Source organism: Cervus elaphus, chromosome 15 (genome assembly GCF_910594005.1).
Source record: "Cervus elaphus chromosome 15, mCerEla1.1, whole genome shotgun sequence".
NCBI classification, from domain to species: domain Eukaryota; kingdom Metazoa; phylum Chordata; class Mammalia; order Artiodactyla; family Cervidae; genus Cervus; species Cervus elaphus.
This window is the reverse complement of record NC_057829.1, coordinates 79,797,080-79,819,409: the sequence shown is the minus strand read 5'-3', so window position 1 is coordinate 79,819,409 and position 22,330 is coordinate 79,797,080. Positions and strand designations below refer to the sequence as shown.

General features: G+C 37.9%; 1 protein-coding gene and 1 non-coding gene across 2 annotated transcripts in view; both read left to right on the top strand.

Moving 5' to 3' along the window:
* The window catches only part of PDZD8 (PDZ domain containing 8), a 76,487-nt gene extending 54,546 nt beyond the window's left edge, over positions 1–21,941 (top strand). The window contains exons 4-5 of the mRNA XM_043926033.1: positions 12,940–13,102; positions 17,247–21,941. Of these exons, the coding sequence (XP_043781968.1) occupies positions 12,940–13,102; positions 17,247–19,447 (2,364 nt within the window). The 3' untranslated portion in view covers positions 19,448–21,941. The remainder of the gene's footprint in view (positions 1–12,939; positions 13,103–17,246) is intronic.
* LOC122709674 lies at positions 10,928–11,034 on the top strand. Its single transcript, XR_006345649.1, has one exon. It is a non-coding gene; the product is annotated as a U6 spliceosomal RNA (small nuclear RNA).
* Positions 21,942–22,330: the final 389 nt, after the last annotated feature.

Genomic DNA, 22,330 nt, shown 5'->3' with positions numbered 1-22,330 from the left:
TCCTGCAGTTGCAGGCAGACTCTCTACCAACTGAACCAGTAGATAAATGAGATTCTGTATATTAAAATGCCTAGTACAATATCTGGCATATAGTAGGTAGTGAAATGTTCACTAAACCTGGCAGCAAATGGGTAAAAGCAAGAATGATCTGACAAGGGAAAGACTTGAAATAGAAGAGGGGAAGGGTAATGGAAGTCTAAAACAGAACAGGGGCGAAAGTGGAAAATAGAGTCAGTGTGGCTCAGATACCACTGGAAATGGAGGGTTTTGGAGAACGAGAGAGAAAACCAGAAAGACAGGAGCCATGAGGAGGCTCACCATACCTGTGATGTGTTAGGGCATAGTGATGGTCAGAGGTCAGTCCGGAGATCATTTTTTTTTTTAATTTGCTGCTTTGATTTATTGTTTTTTGTTCATTTGTTTTTAATAGTTTCAGTGCTGTTGTTCAAAGTTTTAATATCTGGTAAGTTGAACACTTTATTTGGAATATCTCTTGTGGCTCAGCTGGGAAAGAATCCACCTGCAATGCGGGAGACCTGGGTTCGATTCCAGGGAATGTAGAGTCCATGGGGTCACAAAGAATTGGACACGACTGAGCAACTTTCACTTCACTTCACTTCACTCTGTTTTTAGATTTCTTTATTCAAGGATAAAGAGAAGCAGAATGGTTTCACAAAAGAATAGTAAGAATCTAATTTTTCTTTTTTTAAAGAGCCTTTGAGAACACATTAAGGAAATAATACTAATGAGACCTAAACACTGGTTTGGGGTTTTGTTTATTAAAACTCTGCAGTTCACCGCAATCCAAGTAAAACTGATTCCCTAAGTCCATACTTTGTCATGAACTAAAACATTCTGTTCAAGGCATAGTAGCACCTTCCCATAGAAATCCACTTAGCCAGATAGCTTATTTTCTGAGTCATACATTCAGATGCAGGATACAGAACTGGGAAGTAGACAGTTTAGAAAAGTGTTAGGTTTTATCAGAGATCCTGCAGTGTATTACAGCTCCTTGCCCACATGTGTTCAGTCTGGTAGTATTTAGGAGCAATAACAAGATACCAGTGATTTCTCTGTGCCTCTTGGAATTTTAAGACACATGCATGAAATTCTTACAACTACTCCTTGACGATAGGCACTATTGTCATCTCTGTTTTATGTGTGAGGAAACTGAGACACAGAGAGAAAGTAACAGACTCAGATAATCCAGCTAAGCAGGTGGTAAGACAGTCTGCACACCCAGGCAGTGTGACTCCAGAGCTGGGGTTCTGCATTACTATGCCGTCTCCATGAATGGTGGCTTCAAGTCTGGTTCTTCCACTCTGGTTCTATGCCAGTGAACAAATTATTTCATAATTCTAAAAAAGAAATACTAGTAATGGTTGGACACTTAGCCCAGTGTCATGGTAACTGTAACAGTAACTATTATTATTGAACTTGACCCAAATGCCACCTCTTTTGCACCAGTGTTTTTAGTGCTATCTGATATTTTGTACATTCTTAAAATCCCCGTCTCCCTTTTAAATCCTTGCTATGATAAGGTGAGGAGGACAAGGAAATAGCTTCCTGAAGGGATAGTATTGTTTTAAAGAGTTTCAGATGGTTACTTTTAAAAACATCTACAAGGTTATTAAAGGCTATTAGAAGAAAGATAAAGATCAACTAGCTATTGCTCATCACAGCTGATGATTATCTTTTATAAACTGATCAGCACATTGGGCTTCCCTGGTGGTGCTAGTGGTAAAGAACCCACCGGCCAATGCAGGAACTACAATGAGACACAGATTCGATCCCTGGGTCAGAAAGATCCGCTGGAGGAAGGTATGGCAACCCACTGCAGTATTCTTGCCTGGAGAATCCCTTGGACAGAGGAGCCTGGCAGGCCACAGTCCATGGGGTCATGAAGAGTTGGACATGACTGATGTGAATGTTGTCACAAGTCTAAGTAGGAAACCATTGAACATAAGGAAGTAGGTATCGTGAAGCAGAGTTTTAGTTTTTGTTATACTCATTTGTGAAATTGGAGGATATTTGTGTATTTTAACAGTAAAATCAGTAATTTATGTAAGATAAAAATGATATATGTTTGGAAATTGGTATGAGCTTTCTTTTTTTGCCCATATCAAAAAAAAGAGAGAGAGAAGACTAAAAATAAAGCTGTAAAAGCCAGCCATATTCCTACTTTCCAGAGAAACCACTAATAACTTTTAAGAAGAACTTTATAGATACAAGCATATACACAAAGGTATGTATATGGTTCTGTAAATAAGAATAAAATGAGATTGTATATTTTATGACCTACTTTTTTTCCAACTTACCAATATACCAGGGGCATATTTTTATCTCAATACATATGTTATTATTTTTATGTCTGCATGATAGTCCACCATGTACCATAATCTATTAAACCAATCATTTATTGGTAAACATTTGGATTTTTTCCAGTTTTTTGATGTTGTAGAGAAATATATAATGGGTGTGTGTGTGTGTATTCACACACATTCATTAAGTCATGGTTTGGCACACTTTTTCTATAAAGGGCCAGATAGGAAATATTTTAAACTTTGTGGGCAAGATGATAAGTCTCAGAACTATTCAACTCACCTGTTTAATTCTAAAGCAGCCAGAGACAATACATAAACAAATTAGTGTGGCTGTTTTCCAATAAAACTTTTTTAGAAATAACTGTAGTTTGCTGACCCCTGATCTGAATGATTCTTTGATCAAAGATTATGCAAGAAAAAAAGCTTTTAGTAGGTATTTCAAAATTGCATCCCAGCTAGAATCAAGGCTATAAATTAGATAATAGTATTATATCAATGTTAATCTTCTGACCTTGATAACTGTGCTGTGGTTATATAACAAAATGTCCTTGTTAGGAAATACACAGTCAAATATTTAATGGTGAGGGGACATCATGTCTGCAACTCATTTTCAAATGGTTCATGAAAAAATATGAGAGAGGAAAAAAGTAGGAAAATGTTAATAATTGGTAAATCAGGATTTAGGATAAATGGAAACCCTTAGTGCAATGTTTCTGTATGTTTGAAATTATTTCAAAATAAAAAATAATAAAAAATGGTCCAGCCCTAACGCTCTCATACTTTCTTAGTAAGGTGTAAATCACCCTGCAGAAGTACGGTTGACAATATATGAAGCTGCGAGTTGACTTGGTGATTCAGAATCAGAGCTGTTTCTATTTGACAAAGGAATTAAAAAGGGCCAAAGTGTTCCACTGCATTGTTTCCATAACAACTCAGACTTGACGTACTTTTCAGAGCTTTTTATTTCACTGGAATGGTTGTGTAAAATTTAAGTTAGTGTCAGATCAAACTATTAATGCAGACTTCAATCACATTTAAAAAGAAAGAGAGAAGAAACCTAGTGTATGGCAAGGTAATCATTTGGATAAGCTTCCTTTCCTAAGAGCCTTTGAACCTGGGCAAAGGATCATTATTATTCTTTGAATCTCTTAGGTCAATTGTATTTTTATAATGGACTTTTTTTTCTCAGCATATTTGTACATCTTTGTTGTCTCTCAGATGAGGCAATGAAAGGATGCAGCCCTAATTTACCATCCAGTTGCTTTAGAGACAAGGTTATCAGGTGGCCAAGCTGGCATTCCGTTTTAACACTTGAGGAGTCTCACTTGTATTTTTATCCCAGAAAGAGGTCTTCCTAATCCACCTGAACAGAGATAATTAAAGTGCCTGGATTGTACTAGACATTTATTCCTGGACTAGACATTTATTCCTGGAGTTCGTTTAATCTTGGCAGCACCCCAGTGTGGTAGATATTAGTGTCCCCTTCCCACAAAGAAGACCCATAGAGGTTAACTCACTTGCCTGAGACTACAGAACTAGTAAATGTTAGAGCTAAAATACAAATGCAATACTGAATACAGGCCATCTCAGACATTGCAGTTTTTCTTCAAGGACGAATTTTGAATTGGTCCTAGTACTGAGGGAGTTTATTTCAGTATTTTTGTTGTTTCTTTTTTTTTTTTCACCTATTCATTAAGATGTGATGACTGAAAATTTAGGCATTCTGCTAACAAAAGAAAAGATGTGTACTTGTAAAGTCTTTGTGAGAGAATTTAGGGTTTATCCCCTGTACTACTAATACATGCCTTTTCAAGAAACACCCATCTCTTTTAAAAATAATTTTTGTCATCATTTGGGACAGGACATGAAAATTTACTTCTGTGGTGGCACTTTATCTGACAGATTCTTTTTTTTTTTTTTAATCTGGCTTATGAGTTTAAGATCTGTTATGATTTAAACCTTAATGAAGTGGTTAACTTTAATGCCAGGCCTTTGAAAAAGTTTATGGGAGTTGATAGTTGTTTGCCAAGAGATAAAAACAAGACATTTGCCATATGTGTGTTTTAAGAGTTACACTTTTTGTGAAAAAGACGGTAAATTGTGAATTCTCTTTGCTGATAAGAGTTTCAAAGGAGACAGCTAATAAATATGGTATCTCCTTTTTTCTGGTCGGGTGATAAACTTTAATGGAAGACAGTTGAGAATTTAGTTGAATCTTTGGAAGCAGCATAGTTACCCAGTAGTTGAGAGTCCCATGACTAACTAATGAGTTAGTGGAATCATCAGTTATGGTTTTGGTTTTTAAAGGTGATAGATGGTAAAATACACAGTGGGCGAAGGTGAGGGTGGGGGGAGTTGAGAGTAACACTGACATATACACACTACCGTGTGTAAAGTCGCTAGCCAGCAGGGAGCTGCTGTGTAGCGCAGGGAGCTCAGCTCCTCAGCTCGATGCTCTGTGATGACCTAGAGGGGTGGAATGGCGGTGTGGGAAGGAGGCTCACCAGGGAGGGGATGTATGTGTACATACGGCTAATTCACGCTGTTGTACAGAGGAAACTAACTCAGCATTGTAAAGCAGTTATGTTCCGATTAGAAAAAAAAAACTGCTCACACACACAAAAACTGTGAAATCTGGCTCTAGCTCTTCAACAGCCTCATTGCTGCTTCTAATTGAGATGGACAGTAAACCATTAGTCCCAAGCCAGGCTGTATTCTGTGCCCTGTAGCCATAAACAGATTGATACGATGTCTGATATTCAAGCAAATGACCGGAAAGTTACACCTTCTAAGACACTGTGTGCCAAGTATGTTGTACCTCGAAGTTTCCTTTACAGACAGCTCAGAAACTATATTTAATATAAAAGCTGTTCTACTTTTAGAAATCTTGACCTCTCAAATATAAATCAGAGTTTGGGGATAAATCTTTAATCATAGTTGACCAGGCCCCAAATATTCGGAATTTAAATGCCACGTCCCAAAGCAAGCCAAGTAAAGGTGATCTCTTAAAAAGTTCAATTTATACAGGTGCTGTGTACGTTTGTGTACAGGCTGTTGTGTCATTTCTCCTTCTCCTGTTCCCCTACTCTACCAAAAAAGCTAGGAAATAGTCCTCATGATGTCTTTTTCAGAAGCTTTCTTGATGAAAGAATACTCAGAAGTATACCTGATCACAGTAATTCAAGGGTCTTTCACATAGACCCTTTTATTCTTGCATTTTTGATTTTTTGCTCAATGTTACCAGCTCCAGTAAGAGAAGTTTGGAAAAGAATTATATTGATGTGTTATTAAAATATATCCTCTTCTTATCCATTATATAAAATTATGTCCCTGTTAGGAAGGGATTTAAAAATCAATATGTTGTTTCCCAACCTCTTAGGTGAAAATAAGGCATCACAGCTGGGTCCAGGAAAGGCTAAAATTATGTCAGAGTGTGAGAGCTCTTAAAGGCTATCTTGGTGTTTTTACTAAATTGCTGTCCACCAGTTAGGTACACATGCAGTTAGGATTTTTTAACGTGAGTCCAGCATTATTGGTGGAGTTAAATGTAGGCTGTCTGCAATCTTGTGTGTATTGACTAGTGATTTAGCTCAGGTAATTGCTGTTTAGTTAGTATGTGTCAGCAGTTCTTGACAATTGATAAACTTTGGGGGGGTTATATCATGCAAAAGAATACTAGAAATCATATTTCTATTCCAACAGAAATTTATCTTTTGGTTTCAGCAAAATTCAGGCCAACTGATTCATGCTAAGCCACAGAGAAAACACTTTTCCATCCTACATTTTTTTCCTATTCCTATTAGAGATTGGTATATTGATTATGTTGACAGCACAGTTAAAGAATTTCTTCATAACAGTTCAGAGTATAATCAACTACTAAGATACAAGTTACAGATTTTAAAGCCCACTTTACTTAGCACATGAGGGTACTACAAGGGCAGGGAGCAGGGGTGTAATCCTGCCCAACAAGGCTGGCTTCCAGCAGTTACTTGCTCCTCCCAGACTCTCTGAAGCCTACTCTGCTGCCCCTGGGGGGTAGGGACAGCAGCTCAAGCCTCATGGAGACCCTGAGGATGCAGCTTATAAGTTTGGGGATGCCTAGACCCGCACCCTTCCAAGAGCCTCTCTGTCGCTGACACTCTAGGACCTGGAGCTGCCAGCCTGGGGGTCCTCTTGTTATGGGGCAGGGCTCATGTGCCCGAGATGTAGAAGCCCAACACTGACAGCAGGTATGTGAATCTAAGTGAGGGTTTATTTGTAGGGTGCCAAGCAAGGGAGCGGGAGACAAGTCTCAAATCCACTCCAATTTGGTCTCTGATTTAGGGGCTATTTTAAAGGGAAGAAAGTCAGAAGATTAATCATCACCTTGTGATTTAATTGAGGCATAGCTGATGTAAGGTATTCTCTAACTCTCAGGGGTACAACATAATGAGTCACCGTTTTCCAGGTCATTACCCTTTATAGTTCTTCTAACATACTGGCAATCTTCCTTGTGTGTGTCAGTCACTCAGCCATGTCCGACTCTTTGCGACCCCATGGACTGTGGCCCACCAGAAATCCTCTGTCCATGGGATTTCCCAGGCAAGAATACTGGAGCGGGTTGCTATTTCCTGCTCCAGGGGATCTCCCCGACCCAGGGATTGAACCCAGGTCTCCTGCTGGGACTTCGCTAGTGACTCAGATGGTAAAGAGTCTGCCTGCAATGAGGGAGACCCAGCTTTGATCCATGCGTTGGGAAGATCCCCTGGAGAAGGAAATGGCAACCCACTCCAGTACTCTTAGCTGGTAAATCCCGTAGACAGAGAAGCCTGGTAGGCCAGTCTGTGGGGTTGCAAAGAGTCAGACATGACTGAGAGATTTCACTTTCTTTCTTTCTCCTGCATTGCAGGCAGATTCATCTTCCTTGTGCTGTATGTATAATACATCTTTGTAGCTTACTTATTTTGTACCTAGTAGTTTGCTGTTTTTTAACCCCTGGTGGTGTTGGTAGTCACTCAGTCGTGTCTGACTCTGCAACCCCATAGACCATAGCCTGCCAGGCTCCTCTTGTCTATGAAATTCTTCACACAAGAATACTAGAGTAGGTTGCCACTTCCTTCTGCAGGGGCTCTTCCTGACCCAGGAATCGAACCCAGGTCTCCTGCACTGCAAGCAGATTCTTCACCATCTGAGCCACCAGGGAAGACCTTTTAACCCCTACTCCTGTCTTGTCCCTTCCCATTTCCTTCCCCCACTGGTAACCACTAGGTTGTTCTACATGACATTTCTTTTTTTAAACTGAATTATAGTTGAATTACAATGTATGTTAGTTTCAGGTATACAACACAGTGATTCAATTTTATATATGTATTTTTTCAGATTATTTTTCATCATAGATTATTACACAATATTGAATACATAGCTCCCCGTGCTATACAGTAAATCTTTGTTGCTTTGGTGTTTATCTTTTGTATACAGTAATTTATATCTATTAATTACATACTGTAAGCCAGTCAGTCAATTCAGTCACTCAGTCATATCTGACTCTTTGCGACCCCATGGACTGCAGCACGCCAGGCTTCCCTGTCCATTACCTACTCTCAGAGCTTGCTCAAACTCATGTCCATTGAGTCGGTGATGCCATCCAACCATCTCACCCACTGTCATCCCCTTCGCCTCTTTCCCCCCTTCAGTCTTTCCCAGCATCAGGGTCTTTTCCAGTGAGTCAGTTCTTCGCATCAGGTGGCCAAAGTATTGGAGTTTCAGCTTCAGCATCAGTCCTTCCAATGAATATTCAGGACTGATCTCCTTTAGGATGGACTGATTTGTTCTCCTTGCAGTCCAAGGGACTCTCAGGAGTCTTCTCCAGCAGCACAGTTCAAAAGCATCATTTCTTCATTGCTCAGCTTTCTAAAAGTCCAGCTCTCACATCTATACATGACTACTGGAAAAACATAGCTTTGACTAGATGGACCTTTGTTGGCAAAGTAATGTCTCTGCTTTTTAGTATGCTGCCTAAGTTGTCATAGCTTTTCTTCCAAGGAGCAAGCGTCTTTTAATTTCATGACTGCAGTCACCATCTGCCATGATGCAGTGATTTTGGCGTCCAAAAAAATCAAGTCTGTCACTGTTTCCATTGTTTCCCCATCTATTTGCCATAAAGTGATGGGACCAGATGCCATGATCTTCGTTTTTTGAATGTTGAGTTTTAAGCCAACTTTTTCACTCTCCTCATTCAAAATATATGTTTTTATTTGTCCATAAGAAATATAATTTTTTTCTCTCCCTGCTATTGCTTTTCTTGACTCCTTCCCCTTTCATTTGATATGTCTTTAGTCTTCTATAGAGGAAACTTTCTAGTGGGATAGAAACATATTTTAGATAGAAATACAAAACATTATTTTGTGGAAAGGTAGATATTTATCATCACTGCACTGGTTTCTAGATTTCAGAAGTATTAATAAAGACCATGCTTGAGCCCATTCTAGCGGGTTTGAACCGGCTACGGTTCTATTACTGAATGTTGACATCAGTCACCATCTTTGTCTTTTCTAATGAGACAGTTTTTAAAGTCATGTGATCATAAAATTATTTTTAGCTTCTTGATCTTGATTTTATAAAAGTAAATTAAACTTTGTACAGTATAAAATAGTTTAAATATTCTAATATCCTGAATTGATGTTTGTTTCATGACATGTTTGCCTTGTTTGCTGAGCAGTATATTAAGTTCATTTACAACAGATTGGTTTTTAAATTTCCTTTTGTATCCCATTTTGACTGGTAGTGCCAAGTCTCACTAATAAGAAGAATAATAAATACTGAAACTTTTCTCAGCTCCACATATGAAAAACATGTAATTTTGTCAATGACATTCACAGAACTTAATATTTGCCTAAAGTCATAGGCAAGGATTGTTGAAGACATTGTATTTCACCTCTAAGTATTTCAGTATGAATCTTCTAAAAATAGAACATTTTACTACATGTTCTATTGGTAGATAGATGCTACAATAACCATCATCACACATAAAAATCAATAATTCCTTAATTTGTTTGTCTATATTAAAATGCTCCCAATGTCCCGTAAATGTTTTTGTGAGTTTTTTTCCCCTAAGCTTATGTCTTTCCAAGATTCACACGTTGCATCGTATTGTTATGTCTCTTTAGTCTTTGTCTCTCTCTTTTTTAATCTAAATGCGTCTCTCCCCTTTTGGGAGACTATAAAAGGGTGATTTTTCAAATCTAATCATTCTTTCTGCTTCATTATTAACTGGCTTCTTTTTGGCAGGAATGAGGGAGGGGTAAAGAAAAACTCCCGTTTGACCGAATGCTAAATAGTTTAAATAATTTAATATGTAAACAAATGGATAGGTGCATTTAAGAGCTAATTGCAGAAACAGTACTTACATAAATCCTGCGTTTAAAGTGAAAGCTATATTGTTTTAAGAAAAGCCTCCAAGAAAAGCAAAAGACTGTACAAGACAGAAAATGTAAAGATGTCCAGATTCTCAACAAATAATATTTATATAGTTAAATAATGTTTTAAACACAGCTGACTTTCAGTCAACCTTGATGGCTTAAAACAGTTAAAAAATGAATATAATAGTTATCAACTTTGATGATAGAGTTATAGAAAGTAGGAAGTGACTTATGCTATTGACTCCTGGCTGCTTGAATCAACCTTGAATTCCTGAATCAACTCCACTTGATTATGATTATTATCCTCATCTACTAATGAAATTCCCTAAAATTTTGTTACCAGATGTAAGGAAAATATTTAGGATCTCTATTTTCACCTCATCATTTAAAAGTTTCTGTTTTGTCATATGTTTTATAGTACACGGTATATCCAATAATCATAAAAATTTAAAATATAGATACATGTATATAGGGAAGAATTATATACTTATTTTGCTATTCTTAATTTAAAAATAGTTTCACCCCAATGGACATGTCAGTTTTGTTTTGTTTGTTTTTCTTTTTTGGACATGTCAGTTTTGTTTTAAAAGTATGGTATATTTGAATGGTCTTGTAAACATTATCCTAAATTTTCATTAAAATAAAAATTTTGTGTGATATTCATTTTTAAATTTTTTTTAAAATTTTTCTCAGGTTTTTAATTGAGGGGTTTTTATACTTTAAAACTTTTGAATCATTGTCACAGCTTAATTGTAAGTTTTAAATTTGTATTTCAGAGAGGCTGAAACTAATTCTGAAAGTAGATGGGTCAGCAGTATTAGCTTAAAAGGAAATAAGCTTTTAATAAGAAAGGAGATGAAATAAATAGTGTCTTAAGCTCTGTACCCTGTGTATGAAAATTAAGAGCATTTACTAATAATCAGTATAAAAGTTGGGGGGAGAAGGAAGTAATTTAGTATTTGCCCTTATTAATTATTCCTACTAAAAACCTTTTTTCCATCTGGAATGTTTACTTCAAGGATCATTTGAAATAAGAAAAGCAAAGGAAATAATATGATTGGTAGGGAGAAAATAAATTAAGAAACTGAATTACACAGAAGTCTGTATTAGACTCAGTTCCCTTCTCAACCCCACCATCCTCCCCCCCCGCCCCCGTCTCCATCCCACTTTAGGAACAAAGAGTAGATCACAAAAAAGCACATTCTAGTGCTCGCTTCGGCAGCACATATACTAAAATTGAAACGATACAGAGAAGATTAGCATGGCCCCTGCGCAAGGATGACACGCAAATTCGTGAAGCGTTCCATATTTTTAAAAAAAAAAAAAAAGCACATTCTAAATGTTAATTTTTAAAATTTACAGTTATCAGACTCATACAGTTTTAGCGTTTTTTTTTTTACCCATTTGCCATGTTAGCTTTTTGAAAGTAGAAGAATTTGCATTCTTTTTAAGCTTTGGTACTCTGTATATTAAGAATACATATAGGTTCATGAATTTGAGAGAAAGTTTTCTTTAGGGCTTTTATTAACTGAAAAATGCTTTTAACATTATAAGGTGATTATTTACTATATCATGAGGCAAGAATTGGACCAATGTTTTTGGAGGTTTAAACAGAAATAATGTTTTATGGAAGGATTGTTTTGATAGATTTTTTTTGTAAACTTTTAGGTAGTCAAAAACTTGACTACATTTCCCATTTCTTGAACATAATATTAATATCGGTAAGATTTTCCTTAATATAAAAGTAACTTTACAATATCAATTAACACCCATATTAAAGAACAGCTTTCAATAACATCATTAGGCCAGCATCATTAAGTAGGAGAATTGAATTTCTGGCTTTTAAGTGGGATTTATCAATTAAAGCACTAAAGACAGTGATATATGTACATATTAGCAGATTATTTGGCAGAGTCCTTCATGAGATAGTTTGAAGAATAGACATGGCCTGAATGATAGTGCGATTAGACTGATTTATAATCTAGCTTAATAAACACAGATTAAATTCTTGTCATCTAGAGGGTTGTAGTCTATCCATTTTTTAAATAAGTGATTCAAATGAGGACAGATAGCATATGTTGTTTTTTTAATTCATAGATGATATGAGTCTGAGACACATACTCCTAATAAGTAGGATGGTATTTCTTTAGAAAACAGAATGATCTTGATGAGTTAGAATGGGATATTTCACAAGATAACTCTTAATAAAACATGAGCATAAACTCCTCCCCCCCAGAAAAGTTTAACAATATACTATAAAAAATGGAAGTTCCCAGGCACATCTTAATAGATATTAATAGAAGATTATTCCCATTTCAAAAAAGCAAGATTCAGGACTATATTCATAATGGGATCTCAACTTTATATATATATGTGTGTGTGTGTATATAAAAGAAAGTACAAAATACAGCAGTTCTAGATTAGGAATGATTTTCTGTTCATTTTGCCTTATTGTCAAATTTTCTACAGCAAGCATGCATCTTTCCTAACATACGTAAGATAAGGTGTTTCATGTTTTCAGTGGCCCAGATGTGCAGTCTAAGCATCAGTCAGTTCAGTTCAGTCGCTCAGTCATGTCCGACTCTTTGCAACCCCATGAATTGCAGCACACCAGGCCTCCCTGTCCATCACAAACTCCCGGATTTTACTCAAACTCATGTCCATCGAGTCGGTGATGCCATCCAGCCATCTTGTCCTCTGTCGTCTCCTTCTCCTCCTGCCCCCAATCCCTCCCAGCATCAGGGTCTTTTCCAGTGAGTCAGCTCTTCACATGAAGTGGCCAAAGTATTGGAGTTTCAGCCTCAGCATCAGTCCCTCCAACGCACACCCAGGACTGATCTCCTTTAGGATGGACTGGTTGGATCTCCTTGCAGTCCAAGGGACTCTCAAGAGTCTTCTCCAACACCACAGTTCAAAAGCATCAATTTTTCAGCGCTCAGCTTTCTTCACAGTCCAACTCTCACATCCATACATGACCAGTGGAAAAGCCATAGCCTTGACTAGATGGACCTTTGTTGGCAAAGGAATGTCTCTGCTTTTTAGTATGCTGTCTATAGGTTAGTTTATATTGTCACAATAGAGATTTCCTACCTTTTATCGGTCTGTAATAATCACCGTGGCGTAAAAGCATGAGCTGTAGTGCTCTGTGTGTTCGTGTTTTCTCACTCCACTACCGTGAACCCACTGAATCTGTTTTCATTTTTTTCTCTTTATCAAAGGTTGAATTAATAAAGGGGAATTTACAAAGTGTCGGACTTACACTTCGTCTGGTTCAGTCAACTGACGGCTATGCTGGGCACGTCATAATTGAGACTGTGGCCCCAAATTCACCAGCTGCAATTGCTAACCTTCAGCGGGGAGATCGACTGATTGCTATTGGAGGTAATTATGCTGCTGTGCAGTATACTTGACATTTACCGAGAAAACCAGAGAGTAGATGTGGGGCTTTTTTCCTCTTCCTTGTTTCTATAAGCACATTACTTTTATAATGGAAAAAAAAAAAAAACATTACCATAAGTAAAAATCTGAAGGAAGCCTTAAAAAATTTGAAACAGGTATCATTTTAGTTCTAATGTATAAATCTTTAAAATACTTCCTCTTTAGACCATTTTCCTCCTTTTACTTCTGTATTTTTTCCTGAATATGAAAGGGCAGGTCAACAGTTATCTTTCTTTATGATCACCACTATTACTACTCTGAGCCTAAAACTGGCAGAATTAGCAGTACTACCCCCATCACTTAGGACTAGATACAGAACAGGAGAGAGCTTCCTTATCTAACTGGGCACACCTGATCTATCCTATGGCCCCTATATTGGTGGCCCATGTTGTTCCTCATTGGCCAGCCATTGTTGATAGACTGTCATTCAGAGTGCAGCCCAGATCACTGTCACTGGTGGAACAGTGTGTCACCTGCATGCCTTCCTGTCAGTTGCATTAATAAAAACTGCAAATCTATCGATTGGCAGATTATTTGCTTGCATGTGTATAAATTATCAATAAGGCTACCTGCAAACACCAGTGGGGAAAAGTCTAAGCCTTTTCAGATCTTTGTAGTACTGGGCCCACCCATTCTAGACTTGTCAAGAGATTTCTTAAACACATGGTTGGTTACAGTTGAGCTTTTAAAGGCAATGTGGAATATTCTGTCACAACTAAGACAATAAATAACCAGGTAGGTTAGTTCCTAAATTGAGGAGCAGTTGTCCTTGGTTATATGTTGAGGAAACTCTGTCTTTATTTTAACTCATAGCCATCATGACAATAAAATAATGAAAAAATTTGAAGTTTCAAAATATTGAAAATTAGAATTTGAAAATTTTGAAACAGTGCTTTTCAAAGTCTCTTGTGTATTCCAGTCACCCAGGCATGGTGTTAAAATGTGGGTTCTGATTTAGTAGATCTGGGGTGGCGCTCCAGGTTCTACATTTCTAACAAGCTCCCAGATGATGACTCTGGTCCACAAACACCTAGGATAATAAAGCTATAAAACAGACCTCATCTGTTACATAGTTATTTAACATAAACATAACAGTTATCCCTCAGCTAAAACTCACAGTTCAGTATAATTTTTTATATTTATACATACCCTGTTTTGATTTTACCTACAGCACAAAATTTTCCTTTTTAGACCCTTTTATAGGAAATTTTTGTTTTCAGTTACACAAGTCATAAATATCTATTATCAAAAATAAATCCAAGCAATATAAGTATAGACAGGGTGAAAAAACAAAAGTCATCTCTTCGTGTCGAACATTTGTTAAAAATTATAGTATTGAGATAAGGGAAAGGTATAATACACATTCTTTTTTTTAATCACTGTACTTCATTTATGCAGGTATGTATCATTTAAAAAATTTTTAGTAACAGGATTGGTGATAGTTGAAATAAGACTGACAAAATGTTATATTTAAGCTCAATGATGTAGTTCATTTTACTATTTCCTCTGCTTTTGTGTATATTTGAAATATTCCAAAAGGAAAATAATCCAGGTTTGGCTGGCCGGGTCCAACGGATGAGTTTAGATTGATACGAAGTTTTACTTACCTCAAATCATCACATGGACTTATTTTTTATATCAGACTACAGTTTTGCTGGAACATAGTGTGGTTAGAGGGAAGCAGTAGAGCTTAAGGCTGGATGAATCATGAAGTCATGTTAGCTCTCGATTGCCATATGATTGAGTTTATTTGCTAAAGGGTTTTGAACCAATGTTTTAGGAAAGTTGGGAAGCAGCATATGTTTGGTGATTAAAATAAGGAAGCTCCAAGTGAGGGATCATAGTAAAAAGCTGTTTATTACTGTAGTTGAAACAAGTGATCAGGAGGATCTGAGCCAGGAAGGAAAATGGAAAACTCTTGGATTCACAGCAGAATGAATCTCAAGAGTCCACCATCTCCACGATTCAAATCAGGTTAACTGGGAGGGCAGCAAATTGATTCATGTACTAGTGAGGACAGCAAGATGAGAATGTCAAAGAGAAGTTTTAACTTTATCAACAAAACATCCAGGTGGTGATGTCCAGAAGCCTTTGGGAATGTATGACTAGATTGAAGAAGAGGGGTCGCTACCCAAAGAAAAAGTTGATGGTTGAAACTACTGAATGGGTGTAATCTAGGGAAAGAACAAAAAGGTCGAGGAAACCAGTGACAAAACCATGGGAACGTTTGCATACAGGGGACTGATAGAGGTTGGGGGGGAAAGAAAGTAAAGGAGAGGTGATCAGAGCTAAATTACTGCAGCGTTGTGAAAACCAAGGAAAAGGAAGGTTTTAAAGGAAAAGAAAGACGGGAATTAACATTTCAGCAAGAATAACTGACAGAGCAACATCCTGAAGGAGATGGGGAACAGAATCCAGAGTACAGGTAAAGGGCGGCTTCCTCCTCTCAGACAGCTCAGTCCGGAAAATGATTGGCAGGGAGAAAAGGCAGCCGTTTGTTGGTCTTTTCAGTAACTCGAGTGATGTCATCTATAGAATAAAAGAGCAGGAATGGTGGGCTTCAGGGGAGTAAGAGAGGTTTGAAGCTGGTGTTTGGAGACTTAGTTGTTTTGACACCAATTCAAAGAATGCTAAAGCAGCACTGAAAGGCACGCTGGAGACAGATGGCATAGCTCGGTGCTGTCTCCAGGTAGGAAGCTCAGCATCAGGACAGGGCGGGGAAGGGGCTAGCCCAGCTGGGGATCATCGGGACAGCGGATGGTAGAAGAGGAGAGGACTGGAGCAGAAGCAGAAAAAAGCTTGATGTGAACACCATTATGAATGAAGAGGAGAGGGCTAGGGCAAAAGCATAAAAATGTTTAATGTGAACACCATTAAGGTCGTGAGACTGAGCCTGGGGAGAGAAGCAAGTGGACCAGCTGGACCATGAGAGCAAAAGGAGGAATGACCGGACATGGACACTACCTCAAAACAGATTCAGTTAGCAGACAGGTGGAAATAGGAGATTGTGATCAGAAGTTCATTCCAAGTAGAAGATCTTTGATGTGGAAAAGTTCCAAGTGATGACCAGATCTAGAGCATGCTCTTGCCTGGGCAGCTGAAGTTGGAGAATATAGAGGTTGGGGAACTCTGAAGTCAGGTTATTAGATGGGGCTGATACTATTTTGATTTATTGAGGATGGCTGTAGGATCTTTGGAAAGCCAAGACTCCTCCTCATCTTTCTCTTAAGTCCTATAGAAGGGGATTGCTTAGGTAAGTACTGTTTGAGGGAAGGCAGGGAGACCTTTTAAAGTTACACCTGGAATGTCCCTAGAAGAATGCATCAGAAGCTGCTAGCTTTGATTGCCTCAGGGAAGGGAGACTTTCCACTGTGCATCTTTCTGTGCCTTTTGAATTTTGAATTAATATAGCACCTATCAGAAAATAGAATGAAAACTTAAGATAGGTATTATTGAATTACAGATACAGGTAATAAACAACTTGGTTAACTTTAAAGCCCTCCTATCCCTTCTTTATTCTTTCTCATCCTGAAAAAGATTCGTTTCATGTGTATGGCTAATAGAATCTGTAAGCGTCCACTATTCACAGCATAGTATTTTGCTAAGTTTAGTTCAAGCACCGGTCTCTTAATTTGAATCATTCATCACCTAGCTTATAATCCCTGAAGCGCTTTAGAATTTCCTTCAGAAGAATCACAGTTTCCCATCATTTTTAAGCCTGGTTTAACCATTAATAAAATCCTTTTCAGTAGGTTTCACTCGGTTCACTTCAACTCAAACTGAGAAAAAATGTCATTTAAACCTAGGAAGGAATGGAAAGCAGTTAGGAGTTAGCAGCTTGACACCCTCCTGAGATTTTCATGGCATCATTTGGTTTGGAAAGGTAAACATTTCCAGGACATTGGAGCAGTCAGAGTTTAGGAATCAGTACACTGATGTATCCATAAGCCCATAACATATTTTAGAGTTTTCACTATTGCTTTTCCATTAGTTCAATGATCATGAATTATTGGCAGTTATACTTAGTGAATTTAGGTAATTTTTACTGCAGTAATTTTATGTTTTCCCTTTTAAAATCTTAAAACAGGTGTGAAAATCACATCTACACTGCAGGTGCTGAAGCTCATCAAGCAGGCTGGTGACCGAGTGCTGGTGTATTATGAGAGGCCTGTTGGCCAGAGTAACCAGGGTACAGTGCTGCAGGATAACTTTGGACAGTTGGAAGAAAACTTTCTGTCAGGCTCATGCCAACCGAACTTTGAAGAGGAAGCAACTGGGTTGGCAGTAGATGCTGAAAATAGAGACCTGGATTCTGAATTTGAAGACTTGGCAAGCGATGTCAGAGCCCAGACTGAAGCCAGAGAGGAGGCACAGTCGTTAAGCCACAGCCCCAGGCGCGCTCCCACAGCACTTCCTGTCAGACCCCCCGGGACTGGGTCACCTGTTTTAAACCGTAAGTCAGTTGTAGGAAGCTACCCACCACCACCAAAACTTCCATCCAAAGAAGGAAATAAGCCCTTAGCCCTAAAATCTTCTGAGATAACAGAACCAGCACAAGTGTCAAAACCTACCCAAGGATCCACTTTCAAACCACCTGTGCCACCACGACCACAAGTCAAAGCTCCTTTGCCTTCCGCTGATGCCCCGACACAGGCCGAGCCAGATATTCCTGTTGAAAAGCCAGAGAAGGTGCTGCCACCGCCTCCTGCAGATAAACCTGCTGAAAAGCAAGTGAAGAATCTGGATCACGTAGAAGAAGCAGCTGCAGCTAAGCAGTTTTTAGCCAAGCAAGAAGTGGCAAAAGATCTGACTTCTGAAAGCGCCTGCCCACCTAAGGACAGTTCAGATGACCATCAAACGTGGGAATCATCAGAAATTCCTTATCGCAAGAAGCTGGGAAAATGGACAAGAACCAGAGCCAGCTGTTTCTTTGACATAGAAGCCTGCCACAGGTACTTAAACATTGCGCTGTGGTGCAGGGACCCTTTCAAACTAGGGGGTCTCATCTGCTTGGGGCACGTGAGCTTGAAACTTGAAGAGGTGGCGTTAGGATGCTTAGCTACTTCGAACATGGAATACCTTTCCAAGTTCAGACTGGAAGCCCCATCACCTAAGGCCATGGTCACGAGAACCGCACTACGAAATCTGAGTATGCAGAAGGGGTTCAATGACAAATTCTGCTACGGTGACATTACTGTTCACTTCAAATATTTGAAAGATGGAGAGCCAGACCACGTAGTTACTAACTTAGAAAAAGAAAAAGAACTCCATTTGGTTGAAGAGGTTTCTGCTCTGCCTAAAGAGGAGCATTTTGTTGGACAAATGGGTTTAACAGAAAATAAACACAGTTTCCAGGACACTCAGTTCCAGAACCCGACTTGGTGTGATTACTGTAAGAAAAAAGTTTGGACTAAAGCTGCTTCCCAGTGTATGTTCTGTGCTTATGTCTGCCATAAAAAATGTCAGGAAAAGTGTCTAGCCGAGACTCCTCTTTGTGGAGCGATGGATCAGCGGATAGATCGGGCCCTGAAAAATCTCAGACTGGAAGGACAGGAAACCCTCTTAGGCCTGCCCCCTCGTGTTGATGCTGAAGCTGGGAAGTCAGTCAACAGAACAACAGGTTTGACGAGACATATTATCAATACGAGCTCTCGTTTGTTAAACCTGCGTCAGGTCTCCAAAACTCGCCTGTCTGAGCCAGGAACTGATCTAGTAGAACCTTCACCAAAACACACACCCAACACATCAGACAATGAAGGCAGTGACACAGAGGTCTGTGGTTCGAACAGCCCTTCTAAACGAGGCAACAGTGCAGGAATAAAGTTAGTGAGAAAGGAGGGTGGTCTGGATGATAGCGTTTTCATTGCCGTTAAAGAGATCGGTCGTGATCTGTACAGGGGCTTGCCTACAGAGGAGAGGATTCAGAAACTAGAGTTCATGCTAGATAAACTGCAGAATGAAATTGATCAGGAGTTGGAACATAATAATTCCCTTGTTAGAGAAGAAAAAGAGACAACTGATGCAAGGAAAAAGTCCCTTCTTTCTGCTGCTTTGGCTAAATCTGGTGAAAGACTACAAGCTCTGACACTTCTCATGATCCACTACAGAGCAGGCATTGAAGATATTGAGTCTTTAGAAAGTCTGTCTTTAGACCAGCACTCCAAGAAAATCAGCAAGTACACAGATGATGCAGAAGAAGACCTCGACAGTGAAATAACCCAACTCATAGACTCTCAGCCATTCAGTAGCATATCAGATGACTTATTTGGCCCATCTGAGTCTGTGTAACAGTCCATATTTAAACTTTCAAGTGCTTGAGGAAAAGTTGCATCTAAAGTACCACAGATACAACCACATTTAAACCCTCTTATTATGCACTTTGGCCTGCTTCTTTACAGTTATTTGCTTGTGTGAGAACTAGAGTGGAAGAGGTGGTTTTCCAGCAAAAACATGACCAGCCCACTAAATTGGTGGTTTCAGATTGCATTTATAGCTATGCTTTTTTGGGTTTATACTGGGAATTTATTTTTACTAATTTATTTTTAACTTTTTCTAATTATGTAATTATGTAAGCTAACTTTTTGTGTTTATGTATGTGTGATGTCTCATTGTGTTTTTTCCCCCTCCTTTTCCTAGTTTTTGAATTAATGTTAAATAGCATACTGTCCAGATTCTTGAAATATTTTCACTTCCATCACGGTTGTAACAACAAATTTGCTGCATGCCCAACTTGACAACAGCAATCATTGAGGGAACAGGTTTTGAATCTTACTTTGTGTTATGAAGTTTGTCATTTCTACTTGCTTGAGATTTTTGTTATTTTGGGGTTTGGGGGTGATGCTTTCTGTTTTGATTTTGCCAAATGTAATATGAAAGCAGATGCTGCAGCTTTAGTTAGTTATGCTGACTTAGTAAAAAAAAAAAAAGATTACATATATTGCTTGTTTTTTATGCTTCTGTGAACTTTTTTTCTAAAGCTTCTGTGCAGTTTAAGTATAGTAAGCATATAGTGATTAATTTGAAGAGCTTGCATTGAAAAACAAAATGTAATAGGGAATAAATATAGAATGCAGTTGGTTAAGAATTTTGAGAGGATAACAAGATTGCTAAAAAAAAAAAAAAGTAACCATAGGATTTTGAAATAGAATCTTTCAAAATATTGATATTTTCCTTTCAAATGGAAGTTTTAAACATTTATGATTATTTTTCAGCTTCAGTTCTCCCATAGGAAATAAAGCATGTGCAAGGATATTTGAAGTTTCAGAGGACTGTTCTTAAAATGACCTTGTTGATATCTGGTTTGGCTGTTTTGTTTTAGAAATTTTTTCATGCATGAGAATGTTGTGAACAAGAGGAATCATGCAAAATACATTTATTGTTTCACCTGACATCTGCAGACTTAAAGGAATGATCATTCTGAATGCTTCTATAGTTCAGGCTGTCTTTTATTCATTAAAAAAAAAATAGCATAGATACCTAGGAATTGGGACCAGGTGTCTTTAAAGGAAGGTCTACTGTAACAGTTCATTGTGTGGGTCCTCAGTAACACGTGACTGAGGGAAAACGTGTGAGCATGACCTTTGTTGGTGTACCATGAAAGTTTTGGCCTTTTATATGTCTATAAAAGATAGGTACATGTTTTTCCCTTTCGTAGGTAGCTACTATGATAATTGCTATATAGTGAAACTGACATGAATTTAAAACTAGATAGCACAGCTTATATAACTGGCCGGAAAAGGCATCATATAATAGTAAGGATTCTGGCCCAGGTCCATAAGCTAGGATTCCATACAAGAGTTTAAGTTGAAGCTCTTCTGTTGGCCATTAGCAAACTGTGTAACCATAAGCAAGCCACAAAAGGGCTCCATGCTGCAGTCTCCCCAGCTCTAAGTAGGAATAAACCAAAACTTCCTCTTAACTACCTCACAGAATTGTTGTGAGGATAACAGCATAACTGTGGAAGTTCTCTGAATAGTAAAAAGCTGTTCAAATATAAGGGATGACTTACATGGATGGTAAAACATTTTTATGGGTAGAAAAGCTATTCCAGTTTTAGAATCAATAGCCAGTTCTCATTCTTGCTGTTTTATTATCAAGTAAAATATAAGGAAACCAAATACCTTTCTTGGCCAAGTTTATAACAAAAATATATCTCTGTATGCCCCCCTTTTTTGTTTAAGCATGCTTGCATTTTTAAAAGAACACTGCTATAGAAGTCTCTATACACCAAATTCACTGAAAACTAAAATATTGTTCTGTAAACAATAGCTTAAAGTAATCTGCCCAGTGTGATCACAGACTTTCATCTTACCATAAAAAAAATCACTTACCACTGACAACCTGGAAGGCAGAGTAAGTGACTGGTGGTTTTGGATCATACCATGGAAGTTTTAGTGACATCCAAGCATGCTGCTGAAATGGATGCATTTGAAACAGCTGTAGAAATAATGCAAAACTTTGCTTTCATAAAAACCTGCTCATGTTTTTAAAGTATCTAACTCTGTAGAACCACAATTATGGAAAGCTCAGAAATCCTGCTAATGATAATTGTAAAATATACCTTCAGTGTAGTGCGATATTTTTCTATTTATTGGTAAGAGGCAATAGAGGCATCACAGTTGTACTTTAGGGCAAGGGAGGGGGACCCCTCCCAGCCACCTAGGGAATAGTAAGGTCTAAAGCTTCAATGAAAACAGTTGTATTATATCACATTCCTAATGTAATCTTTCTGCTATGCTATGTTATCAATAGCTTAAAAATAATAATAAATAAAAACTACCAAGAAAACAAGAATATCTTCATTTAACAACATCTGAAAAAAAGTGATTACTGCATCTATGTGGAATTAATTGCCTGTATAATTGGGCCGTGAAAACAAGCTTAACAAAGTCCACTTTTGCTATACAAAATTGCTATTCTGAAAATTGTCTAAAAGCATTAAATTTGGTTTTACTCTTTTTTTATGCTGTGAGATACCAGATTTATTTATTTGCCTCTGCTATCTAGGAGTAACGAGACTATTTAAAGTGTATTTTCCATATATCAGCATTCAGATGAATGTTTAGACAGTCAAGTTGAGCAACGTTTTAGCATTATTTTAAAATAAATTCATTTAAAAAATAATAAATTCATATGCTACATTTCTTAATATCAAGCCTTACTTTCTTCAGT